Source organism: Alosa sapidissima, chromosome 1 (genome assembly GCF_018492685.1).
Source record: "Alosa sapidissima isolate fAloSap1 chromosome 1, fAloSap1.pri, whole genome shotgun sequence".
NCBI lineage: Eukaryota > Metazoa > Chordata > Actinopteri > Clupeiformes > Clupeidae > Alosa > Alosa sapidissima.
The window spans coordinates 25,607,207-25,620,501 of NC_055957.1; the positions used below are offsets into that span (position 1 = coordinate 25,607,207).

The window sequence follows — 13,295 nt, forward strand, 5'->3', positions numbered from 1 at the left end:
GATCATGGTGTGGAAGTATTATTCCGTTCATTCACGTCAATTAACATCAACTTAGCCTACTCAAGTAGGCTCTAGTTACGATCCAAAATTACTTTAAGGCCTAAAATGCATATTGATAAGTACATATTCCATGAAGACTAACCTTGGGTCTCGTCGTAGTGTGCTGAAACAATCAAATTATCATTCTGTGTTGTTTCATTTCACTATGTTCACGTCTGTTTAATGTTCGTTCTGTTTACAACCTCGCGTTTGGAACAGTTTCAAAATAAAAGCCCCAAAACAGAATAGGAAAAGGCCAAAAAAGTAAATAACATAAGGAATTCATTAATAGTAATATATATTGTTTAAAAAAGATCGAAAATGGAATCGAATCATGACTAAAATTAAATCGAATCGAATCGAGAATTTGGAGAATCGTGGCACCCCTACTTTTGGATGGGACTACATTGTGGGTAGTATGTGGTTGAGTTGAATGAAGTTGGAGATGAAAACCTGCTGCATAGTGGTGCTATTGACAAGCCAATTACATTATTGTAGCACTGCTAAAATAGGACGGGCTAAGAACACAACATAAGCACACCTGAAGTCACTTAGTTATAGCATGTACCTATGTTGATGCTTTATCGTGTGGTGGAATGTTAAGTGTGTGTGTGTGAGTTCCTGTTTCTGCAGTATATATCTTTTATTTTACATTTTCCTTTTTTGTATGTGCATTTTTTCCCTCATGTGCTTTCATACCCTTACAGGGATAAAATGCAGTAACATTGGCCTTCTCATTTTGATATTTTAAGCAAATGATGCAGTAGAGTTGTTTTAGTCCTTATGTTTCTTTCTTCTCTAAATAGTTTTCTGCTGTTTTGTGGATATAATTATTTTTGGTTGCACTTCTTTGTTTAACATCCTTTGTGGTCTTGAAACTGTACTTGCTATTGCCTATTTGGGTTTGTCATGTGGTTAATTTTTACACACTGTGGTCAAACATGTGTATTGAATGCCTAGAAATGGACAGCACACCACTCTTTGCTAATGTTTTCAGTATTTATTGAGATTCTATTTGTTTTTGTTTTCTAGCTGTGCCACTCCAGTTAACCTGTGTCTTTTTGTGAGATCTCTACTTGGTTTTGTATATGTGAGTGTGTTTTCACCAGTCCAGACTATTGTAAATGTGGTTGGAAGCCTGATAGAACTTTGGAAAAGTAGAAAATAAGTCGGATTTCTTCTGCGTGCTGGCAATAACCTAAAATCGGTTTGACAAATACCTCACTTCAAAGAGTTCACATTATCTGAATAGTGAGTTTTTGTACGTGTTTTTATACTTTATACAGTTCAAATGAACACTGCTGTTAGTAATAAATACCAGGCTTGCAATGTTTCTCACCATTTTTGTGTCTTTTTCTGGTCCAGCGGATAGGCTTTTGGGTGTTTTTCCATGATCGGGTATTAGGGGCTTTTTCATTTTATACTGGTTGACCTCTTTAGACAACAACATAGTAGACCTAATGCTGATGCTGCAGCTTCTGCAATATAAAATGGAGATTAATGTATTTGCATTTGAAATAAGTAGGCAAATAAGACAATATTCCTGTGAAATCACAAAATATTGCAAATTGTAGGCACATTTCATATAATCTGAGATTTATTTGTGAAGTGCAATTAGAAAAACTATCTACATTTACACTTGTTTCCCCTGAGGTGATGTGGTCAAGTTGGCCAATATACTGTGCAGCGTGAGTGGAGCTTGGTTTCAATATGTGCTTATGCATATTTTTGCATTTTATTATCATTAAGCTATCATTAACTTGTTCCCCTGTCCTCAATCTGCACTTTCACTGAAGGAATCTTCAGGGTGGTCTTGCGAGCCAGGTGGAATGCGATGCCTTTCTCATAGTAAGCACATTCATTTACAAAGAAGGGATAGAGACACTCGTCCTCCTTGTAACACATAGTCTCTCCGGAGAAGCATTGGAACATGGGATCACCTGGCTTTAGACAGCAGAAGTCCTGGTCCTAGAGGGAGCAGAGATTGTCCATTATGTAATGCTTTCATTTCAAAATGTGGCTCCTGCTCCATTTACTCATGTACCAATGTAACTGCATTGAATTTCATGCTTTCAGCATTAATATGCTGCATGTAGTGTTATCTCTTTGCCGTTACAGGGTCAAACTGGAAATGGTGCCGATAATTTCATTAATAATTTTAATAATATCATTTGTTAATATGATTTAATAAACATTGTTGAATATTGTTATTGTATCTATAATGTGGAAGTGTTGAAATTCCATGCCATTAAACTAGAATATTCACTCCAGCAGTTGTTCCATGAAAACAGCTGATGCTATTATATTGATCTGGCTCTTTCAGAGTAAGTCCCCTTTAGTCAGCAACTATCTGAAATGTGTCCTGAGATATTCCATGTCAGACCTGCAGTTGAGGGTGTATGGCAGCTGATATTTGTTGGCTGTCAGGATCTCGAGGATAATCAATGCTCTTATGGAACAGATGTGCCTCCACCTCTCCACCCTCTATCACAGCACCTGGGAGAGACATCACATCACAGTAAAAGACAAAGCTCTGAAGGGTCCATTGTTTAAGGTGCACAATTGCAGAAATGACTAACTATTCTTTCAACCCTGTACTATTAGCTTCTAAACAAATCTATAAATATGGTAAGTTAAGATGCAACATATTTTGGTACCTGAATTGAAAAGGCTGATCCATTCTATTGCTAGCTCGAGGGCCTCCTTCATATAATTGTATATGTCAGCTCTGAGCACACCATGTGGTTGTGGACCCACTTCTAGTGCTGTAAAAGACCCACAACGTGAATAACTTTAACTCATAAAGCATTTAAAAACTAGCTAGCACAAACATAAATGTAATGCAGAGTAAACCAATGGCATATAACTTACAGAAGCCATTCTTGCCCACAGACTCCAGGGAGTATGCTTCATTATTGGGGATATTTACCATGAACAATCTTACTGGCACTGAGGTCATTTTCATCTGCAAATGAAGTGGAAATTAAAGTTGTATTGAATAAATTAAATGAAATTCCGATTCCTGCGAGAAATCATATTGGAATGTATTTCTTTACAGAAATGAGTAGGCCTATATATCAATATGTCAATATATCAAATGTACTGTATATCTCTGAACAGCAAATCACAGACTCAGGGAAATGTTTGCCTTGCCTTTAGATATTTGTAGATGTGAAGACTGATCCACTCATCCAGAGAGTAGGAGATGAGTGTAACTCCCATGTTTGACGTGGTATTATGGAGGTCACACAAGATATCAACAGCCTCTTTGCTATCTTTTGGACCCAAGAGGGCATTTAGCTCATGTGCTCTCCTTAACTCATAAGGAGAGCTGTCTGTGATTGGGGTACTATTGGGAAATATGTAAGATAATTATTCAGGAAGAAGACATTGGAGTAGAATGGAGACAGATGTTTGGTGTGCTAAAATACTAGTGTTTGTTTAATGCACACAAAAGCATTTCCAATTTCACGGTTGTAATAAAAAGCAATGAAACTTCTCAAAAAGTTGTGTCACATTCTGATACATGTATGAATTGTGGGCAAAAATATAAACATATCAGGGTGGATCTGCTGTCAGGCCTAGGTTGACTGTCTGTAAAATCTCCTGTGCCCAGTCTCACCTGAGGATGGCGCTAGTGAAACAGCGATTGAGGTCTGTCTCACTGTATCTCCTGCACTGCTTTATGGCCTGAGGATTGGAAAGCACCAGCATGATTGGTAGAGGCCACGCCTTTTCCCCTTCCTCCTTCTGTCGCCTTGCCATTTCCTGCACCAGGTACACGCCAGTCATCTCGTTGCCATGGGTACCACCACAGATGGCCATGCGATGTAAGGCTGGCAGAGTTAACAGCTCCATCTGAGAATACACAACCAAAGGCAGATAAACACATACATACATAAGAGATGTGCATACACACATACATAGACACATTTGCTTGTTATTTTCTCAATACAATTAGTTTTTCACACTTTGTTTTAATTGGATACACAACCACAGAAATAACACTGAATGTATTGTACAGAACCCTTCAGCAAATATTGTCAGGAGACTGACATCAGGTGAACCATTGATAATATTTTCATGCTCAAGCTATGAAAAGGATTTCATAAGGAGTTGATGTAACCCATTGTTGGGCCATTTCATTCAGTGCTATTGAGAGCACCTCTAATGCAAAGTATGTGAATGTGACTGCTTGACCCTTACACGCTTCCAAGGAAACTATCAGTAATCTTTCAGACAAAATCCATTAGATCCCATTTAGATTGCACTTGTAATATTTCAAATTACTGTACATGATCCTGTAATACTGCATTATACTACAGGTCATAAAGTTCACCGTGCCTTCATTTTTTTTTTTTGAAAGACTCAAACATAACCTCTCCCCTGAATGAAGAAAGTTCCTCCAAATCTACCCCCTACAAAATGAAAAAATAAAATGAAAAACAGCTGTGATCCATGTGTGACAAAAATTCTATTTCTGTTTGTCTTTCTTCTTTATACTGCTGTGAGATTTGCTGTTCCATCACAGCAGGACAAGAAGCCTTCCCTCTCAACAGGGTGTCTAAACCAAACACAGTCAGCCTTCTCTCGCAACAGGGACTCAGTCTTACAAATATATTGTATTTAGATCCAGTGTCAGCAGAAGTTGTTACATTAGGCTGTATGATAAACCGATTCAAGCAATTGTCATGCTGATCTCATGGCCAAATTATTTAGACACCATATTTAGGTGTAAGGAAAAAATGAAAATGAGAACTGAGTCATTAACTTAAAGTCTTCAGTTAGTCACATAGTCACATTGGGAGGTAGAGCAACCTTTGTAATAGTTAAAGAGATGTTTCTGGCATTTCAAGTTCAGTTACATGCTACTAACACAAGGGAAGCATGTTGGTCTAAACATTACAGTGAATAGAATATAATATAATATAATAGAATAGAATAGACTTTACTTTATTGTCATGGCATGAAAAATGTCTTCTGTCTCACTAATAGAACAGACAGTAAAGACACAATTTTAAACAGAGTTCATTAAGACACAACATATTCACAGGATAAATCATTAACATTAAATACAAATAGGTCTTGGTTGCATACACACCCTTTCTCCCTCTTTCTCCCTTACACTTCCTCCCTCCCTCTTGGGGCCTTCAGTTCAGACTTATTCTGTTCCCTATAAACCCATTACCTTCATATTGTTAGCACAAATTCTACCAGTTGAGCTGAAGGATGTTATTGATTGATGGTGTTTTGGGCCCCACCATCGACTTCAAGGCAGCGCTGCCTTGCCTAACCCTAACCCTGACCCTAACCCTAACTCAGACATGGGTAGTATTTTAATTAGATGTATTTTAAATACGTATTTAATTACTTTAGTGTATTTTGTCATTTGCATTTTGCAGGATTGGAAAAAAATCTAATGTAGTTTGTAACAAAATACTTTGAGGGATTGTATTTAGAGTATTTCAAATACTTAAAGGGAAATCTGTTTTTTTTTTTTTCTCAAATAAGGCAAAAAATAGGCTATGCTTATCATAGTCCAGGAGCCAAAGGCCAGAGGTGAAAACCAGAGTGAACCTGGTTTTGTCGGTTAAAGTTTTTTTTTCTTTACTGTTTCTTGTTGTCTAGGGATTACTCAATAATAATAGGGAGGAGGCCCAGTGATCTCCCTTGGGCAATTACCTATTTTCAGCTCTAAAGTTATCAAAAAAAGTCATTACCCTTTTGGAAAGACAGCATGAAATATAAATACCTTTTTCCTGCAGTAGTATGTTAGCCTACATTGTGACCAACTTAAAAGTGTTAGATCCAACTTTTCTCTTTTAAGTTTTAACTTAAGTTTGAACTTTTCTGAAGTTGGAAAGGAAGTCAAAATGTCACCGTGTTAACAACTGCCTTTTTTGTTTTATCATCCCATGGCATCATCCCATGCCATTTCAGTCTTTGTTTACATTGAAATGGGAAAGTGATTTTTTTTACCAGATACTTCATAGGAGCCCCAATGTACAGAATTATTAGCCCTCTGCCAGCCAATCAGAAAATAGTATTTCTTGTCTCTTGGGGATACGTTCTCAGTAATACACCTTGTAGTTTCTTGTAGTTAAGTTGGAATACCATAATTATTGTGTGGGTATTTTATGTATTTTTGCATTTTTTACATCAGTATTTTATTTTAATATTACATTTCATGAGCCAGTATTTGTAGTTTGTAACAAAATAGTTTTTGATGTATTTGTGCCCACCTCTGCCCTAACCCTAGGGCCTTCCAGGCAGCGCTGCCTTGAAGTTGACGGTGGGGGCCCAAAAGACCATATATCGATGTTATCACCCAGTATACACAAAGACACACACACACACAGATACACACACACACACAACCAAGTCACTGTTGATAAGTTAACAAATCCCACAACTGTTGATAAGTTAACAAATCACAATTATCGCCAGAACTTCTCTCAGCTAATAAATGCAATGAGTTCTTATCTTTTTTCAAAGGTAAAATTGACCAACTTTCGGATGACATTAAAAAGGCCCCAACTGTAGCCAGTTTTAAATCTAGACTTAAGACCAAACTGTTCTCAGATGCTTTCTGCTAACTGCACTGAGTTATAATTTCTGAATCTGTCTTGACAATTATTCTACCTTGTGTCTTTTATTTTTAAATGATTTTACCTTGTGTGTTTTATGTTTTCTTTTTATTATGATCTTTACCTTTTGAACTATTCTTTGACTATATTGCCCTTCTAGGCTTTTGTTTGTTATTATTATTTGCTTTTGTTTATGTAAAGCACATTGAATGACCTCAGTGTATGAAATGAGCTATATAAATAAACTTAACTTGACTCATTATAGTGTATAGACACACATACGTGAAAACAAAATTGGTTTGAAGTTGTTATTTCTAAAGGGGAACTATGCCATTTTTTTTAGCTTAATTTACGTTAACTTAAAGGGGAACTATGCAGGTTTTTTAGCTTAATTTACCTTACTGAACAGCTTTGAAGTCATTGGAATGATTATATGACTTTTTTCAGGATGAATGGTGGCCGTCTCGCTTCCCACTAGTGCCTGTGAGCAGAAAAACCACCCTTGCAACTTTAGGCCGGTGGGCGGGCCGGCGGCCTCAGAGACAGAAAGTCTCGCAGGCATAGCTTGCAGCCTCGCAATGTAACGAATTGCTTTACTGCACTACACACATGCACGGCAGGCACCAACTAGAACAAGGTAGCAATGGAGTTTCTCAGACATTCTCATTCTCAGAAAAGAAGCAGGCAGTGAGTTAACCGTTGTCTGAGGAACAGGGAAAGAGGAAAACGGCAGACTGACCGATTGAGGAGTGTCGTGAATCATATACTCTGAGGCTGTAGGGGGAGCTCTGCAGAGAAACCTGCGAGCGAAAAGTGAGAAAATAGCAAAGAAATTGCCAAAACTGCATAGTTTCACTTTAAAGCAACACCAAAGAGTTTTTTTTTTTTTAACCGTAAAATAATGTTTCTGAAATTGTTTCAGTGGTTCATCAACTCGTAACAGGGTGTACGGCACTTCTGCATTCGCTTTGCAACCCTCTATCGCAGGGGCGGAGCCAGAGGGGTGGCTCCGTGTGGCACAGGCCACCCTTGAGATTCGATTGGCCACCCCAGGTACCACCCCCAAATCTTAGTCTTAGATTGGCCATTAACATGGTCTAAGGCAGGACCTTTCTTGATGCACTTGCAGCAGTTTGAAGTATCAGACGTCAGAAATGTAAGTGGCAAACACGCTTCCCTTTATTGGCCTACAGGCTACTGCTTGTGCTAACCTAATCAGGCGCCGACATTTGCTACGTCATTAAGTGTTAACTGTAGGCTAGGCCTATACTTTTGTAAAAGTGTTTAATGGCAATAATGTCCTAATGTAATGTCTAGAAAACTTTTCATTTATGGTTCATCAAGCTTAGGCCTACTCACTAAACTCTCGTTGCATCGAGGCTACAGGTAGCGACATTCTGATGACATGTATGATCATTCAACCAGACAAGCATTTGTTGTAAAATATTGAAATTATGGGAAGTTTACATAGCTTAGGCTAAACTGTTTCTTTCGTCCCCCATGTCTGTTTTATTCGTCCCAATCAGGAGCGATAAATGAAACATTTCGCACGTTCCACTTTTGCTTAAATAATTACAAAATAATTTAAAAAATATATATATCTTTTTTTTTTTGGCCGAGCCGGACTTTATAAAGTTAATTTTCCATAGTAGCGTGTGACAACAAAATCATATGCCTGCGTTCTGTTCCCAGAGCTTTCTCTGTCTATGATCTGCAGCGTTTCTCAAATTATGAGCCTCCTCGACGAGTAAATTGCTGGTCTACAGAGCCATGAATTTAAATTACGCCCCACTTCTGCCTGTTAATTTGCGGCACAATTGAATGATATTATAGAACCGCGGACCGAAAGGTTTCCCTGATCAGGAAATACTCCTTAATTCACAACTTTTTATAGGCCTAACAGAGGTAGCCTAAATATCGTGCCTATGGCGATGTCTGCTTTAAAAAAAAACATTTATTTCACTTGTCTCCCTGGATTGAACGCAGAATGTGGGCTGTTGTGCAAATAGATGAATGAGGGAGGGAGATTCCGTTAACAAAAACCTAAAGTTTTGCTAACATTTTCTCCATTATTATCGTAAAATATGTCTCCATGCAGGGCAGGGCTGGTTCTAACCTAGGCTACTATATTTTGGTGGGCTGGTGGACATTTTGGGTGGGCAACATAGCAAAGCTGTCAAATTGGATCAAAACTAACATAAACACAAAACAATCAGTACTACCTAGCTTGAGTTGCTGTAGTCAAAAGCCAGGCATAGGCATGTCTGATAAATGTATTTAAAATACAAAATAGTATGTTGTCATTTGTTTTTTATTTAGTTGGAAAACAATTGTATCAAAATATTTTATAGGTTTGTAGTTTAAAAATACTGGCAAATACAAATTTACAAATTTAATTAATATTTTGCCCACACTTGTTGTGATCATAATATTGAGATTTAGGAAGATGAAATTGCTCACATACACAATACACTCCTTCATACCACCCTCAAGTTTCTTGAGAACTTTAAAGAAAATAAACAAATAGACAAAAAGCAGGTCAAATTATTTTAACAGCTACAAAAATAGATGCGCATATAGATATAAGTCATTGTGGGGGGAGATGTCTTGGATGAGTATATTTGTATATCTTCATTTAATAGAATAGAATAAAATGGATTATATTTTAATGTCCCCATGATGGAATTTGTTTTAGCACAGCATAGCCCATGGACAGACAACTTAGATAATTCACTTTAATATATTTGTATTATTTTATTCAAATACATGTTAATATTTTAACATAATTTATGAGCATGGTGTTTGCGTCTGGTTTGTGTTATTTCACATCTTGAGCCTGTTTCTGTTTATCTGGATGTTTTGCCTCATGCCACCCTTGAATTAATCAGTGCCTCACCAGTGCCACCCTTGTTAAAAAATGTCTAGAATCGCCACTGCTCTATCGGCTATAACCACGCTGCAAGTTTGCTAGATCGGGTAGCGGATCTGTAGTTCGATGGAATGAGACATAAGAAACTACAAATTTGACTTGCTTCTGATGTCGCAATACTTTCATAAAATCATACAACATACTCTACCTTGTCTGTGGACATTGTTATTTCCAAAGCCGGGGCTGGATAAACAAATAGCGTGCGTGGGACAGAAGAAAAGTGCTTTAGTGTTGCCACCTCGCTTCCCCATAGCATCTTTGGAGCATAATGTGGTATACTCTACCGTACGCAAGTATACTTGGCCTACAAACCTGATTGACAGAAACCTGATTTACGTTTCAGCATATTCTACCTTGGGCTGTGGTGTTGTTTGTAAAATAACAGAACTTGAAATGAATTGCATGTGTTATCTGGAGATGTTTTTCCTTATTTCTCAACATCAACAAACACATTCTCCCTTACTCTTATGGCCAGCAGTCCTCTCTACAGCTATGCAGCAGCACAAAACATACATTCACTGTTAATACCAACTCATGTCTCACTGGCTAGTGAATAGGTTACTTCCAGCAGCGTCTGATTTCCACTTCAGTTTTGTGGAGTTAATTAACTTGATCACACTCCAAAGACTAGGAAACATTCGATATTTCAAATATACTGGTATTATTGTAATTTCCCATGACACCCTGTAACATCTCTTTGCACCTTTGCAAATGGACTCTCATAATTTACTCAATTGTAAATTATAGTCATCTAGTCCCCTAATTATCCCTCAGTTCATGCCACTTAACATCCAAGGTTTGTTTGAATTGTTCTGTATCATAATGGCACATTTCTATGGAGAATTATCATCTTTGACTGAACACCATATTATTAATGTCTGCTGGTGACATGTATTAATGTAACCATTTATTTATACTGCAGACTGACCCAAGACAGACTAAGAAAACAAAAGGTTGGTCAGTAAACTGCCTCACCATATTAAAGGACCTAATACGCAAAATGTCATTTCTTTCTTCTCATTATGTCAACCTTTCTGTCCTACACTCTTTTTCTGTCTCTGTCTGTACTGCTTATCTATTTTACAAACCAAACTTTGACCTCAAACAGCACCCTCCGAGCTTGCATGTTGCCATACTGCACTAAAGTAAACGCTCTCTCTCTCTCTCTCTCTCTTTCTTTTTCGTTCTCTCTTTTTTGTGGAGCACAACATAGATTCCTGTTTGCCTAACTACAAGTTTTTTTTGTGCTCGTGTTTCATTTTTCCTCAAAATATAATTTGTGTGCTCGGTCAAAATATTTCTTCTGCGCTCAAATTGTGCTATTGCTCGCTCATAAAAGTGGAACAGATGTAACTCCATATTCACCCAGACAAACAAGTGCATGCAGACCCACACTGTACAGTGCATACCCAGACACTGCAGCACACAGTAACGTGTCTGACAACATCCAAGGCAACCTCAGCTCACCCACTGCACTTACCTTCCTCTCTGTCCCAAGTGTCTCCACGTCTCCACCTCCGTGTGTTCACTTCCCAGTCCTCTCCCAAGCACCTCCTTTCTCCCCATACTGCCCCAGGTCAGATTTCAGGCCATTCAAGATTTGTGATGTAACATTAACCAGCATGCTTCCTGTCAGCAAACCCTGGCCAGTCTGCTGAGTCATTCCAACAAGGGGACAAGAGAGATCCTGAGGCACAGGGATTATTAATAAACAACTCGAAGAAGATCAGTGGCGGTACTTTTTCTCTTGGGTCATGGAATCACAAGTTACCAAATGGACTATGGGACTCTCTCAGAGAGATCTGTGAGACCTCATATAGTTTCATTTCGGATGTTTGTGCGAAAGATATACATAGACTTTGATGACACTCTAAAGACTTGATACTTTACTTGATACTTATTTACGCAGGCATGTAAAAAAAAGTCTATCATTTGACTTTGTATATTTGAATGTTTCAATAATGGGGCAGCCGTGACCTAAATGTTTGGTAATCAGACTTGTGATAAAAAGGGCAGCCAGTTCAATCCCTTCCTGGTAGGAAAAATGTGGGCGTGGGGAGTGGTTGAACCTTGCTCTTGAGAAAGACACCTAAACCCCAACTGCTCTTTGGGAGCTGCCCACTGCTCTGGGTTTCTGTTCAATTAATAAAATAAAATTAGTCTCAATAAAAGAAATTTGCACATTCACCTAATCCATATCAAATAAAAAGGACAGTTGAAACATAGAGGTTGAATTTGAGATGTCCCTACAACCATTCAGATGGAAATCCCTGTGTAAATTAATTTGGGCCCAACCACTTCATGGTATAATTAATCGACATTGTATCCTGACAACTCGTTTGGCAAAGTGTATCAATAACAGTGCCAAACGCAAGGATTCTATTTCCTCTGAGTGCTTGTCTGTTTAAATGGCTCTTTCAGAGGACTCCAGATGGCTTTGGATAGGAGGTTCTGCCAGATAACTAAATGTCAGTGGTTTCCTGGTTAAGCTGGATTGGTACAAAGCATTGGGGTGCCAACATTAAAGACTGATGGCAGTTATAAAGCTTATTGCTCCACAAATTCTAGTTTAGTGTGGAAACCAAATAAATGCTTTCAATGATTTGCTTTTTTTTCACACCAAACAAGCAGTGTTTTAAATTCAGCAAATTTGTTGGTCAAATGTTTAACAATATGTGACAATGAGTTCCAAATTGGGTTTAAAGTCTGCCGATTTTTCAACTGTAACTAATGTGCTTGCAGCAAGGTTGTCGTTTACCTTTAAGTAACCCCCTTGAATGATTAAACAAACACAAGTTTTTGTTTATCTTCCTCACATCGTGTTCTCTGACACGGGCCTTTAAAATCAAATTAGCCTATCTGTGGAGTCTTGAAAGAAAGGTAGTCCATATTCCATTTTGCCCACCGCACTATTTACTGCAGATGTAGGGGAGCTATTGTGCTCTGGTAAATGGCAGTGTGTAAGTGATGTCTATATAGGGCTGTTGTTCCTATAGTCTTGAGCATACATTTATTTTCCTAAATTTATTTGAAAAATGACCATATTCTTCAACCTCTGTTTCCTCTCTGTATTATTGTAAGTAGTCACATTCTATGTACGATTCTAAGTATGATGGGCCTCATTCACCAATATCTTTCAAAGTGTTTTCTTAAAGTTGTTCTTAGGAAAAGCCTGTCTTTGCCAGTAAAACAGTTCGTAATGTCCTATGCCATTCCATAAAGAAGAGAAGAGACTTCGGTAACACTTTACGGTAAGGGTACATGAATTATCATGAATTCATGCATGAATTAATTCATGAGTTATGCATTACTTCATTCCTTTATATCTAATGAATCACCAGGAATTGACATGAGTTCATAGTCTCTCATTCATGACCTTATGCATGGGTACATCATTATGATTTATTAAGCATGATCATCATGATTACATGAATGTAAGGTTAATTGCTCATGAGTTCATCATGTTTGTGGCCCCTCAACTCAAGTGTTCAATCGCTTGTCATAATTTGAGTAGCGATGACAACATTTTTGGCAGAAAAAGAAATCATCATGATCATTCTTCAGAAATCATAAATCATAATGATGTTCCCACCATGCTTAATGCTTTAGTTTATGTGTTGTTCAGGTCACAAATGACAGAATGTGAATATGAATTCTGTTGATTCATGAGATATTAAGGAATTAAGTAATACATAAATCATGAATTAATTAATGCATGCATTCATGTACCCTTACCGTAA

At 37.8% G+C, this 13,295-nt stretch overlaps 1 protein-coding gene across 2 annotated transcripts; it reads right to left on the minus strand.

Annotated features, from left to right (window-relative positions):
- Positions 1 to 1,789: 1,789 nt before the first annotated feature.
- Positions 1,790 to 11,159, minus strand: LOC121712985 (N-acyl-aromatic-L-amino acid amidohydrolase (carboxylate-forming) B-like). 2 transcript variants are annotated; one of them, XM_042097189.1, is made up of 7 exons: positions 11,036 to 11,159; positions 3,662 to 3,897; positions 3,193 to 3,388; positions 2,911 to 3,004; positions 2,697 to 2,804; positions 2,423 to 2,535; positions 1,790 to 2,007 (listed from the first exon to the last, which is right to left on the minus strand). In XM_042097189.1, exons 2-7 carry the CDS (start codon positions 3,895 to 3,897, stop codon positions 1,795 to 1,797), a joined length of 960 nt encoding a protein of 319 aa, XP_041953123.1. In that variant the 5' UTR covers positions 11,036 to 11,159; the 3' UTR covers positions 1,790 to 1,794. The 2 variants fall into 2 exon arrangements, with proteins under 2 accessions (XP_041953123.1, XP_041953133.1); XM_042097199.1 differs by lacking the exon at positions 11,036 to 11,159 and adding an exon at positions 10,965 to 10,988.
- Between the last annotated feature and the right edge of the window lie 2,136 nt (positions 11,160 to 13,295).

Bases quoted from the DNA above. Each gene is read 5' to 3' on its own strand.
- LOC121712985 (XM_042097189.1), bottom strand. From the start codon at position 3,897: ATGGAGCTGTTAACTCTGCCAGCCTTACATCGCATGGCCATCTGTGGT. The intron at 3,389-3,661 runs GTGAGACTGGGC...ATTTCCCAATAG, and splicing joins TTCACTAGCGCCATCCTCAG to TACCCCAATCACAGACAGCT. The intron at 3,005-3,192 runs GCAAGGCAAACA...CTTCATTTGCAG, and splicing joins ACATCTACAAATATCTAAAG to ATGAAAATGACCTCAGTGCC.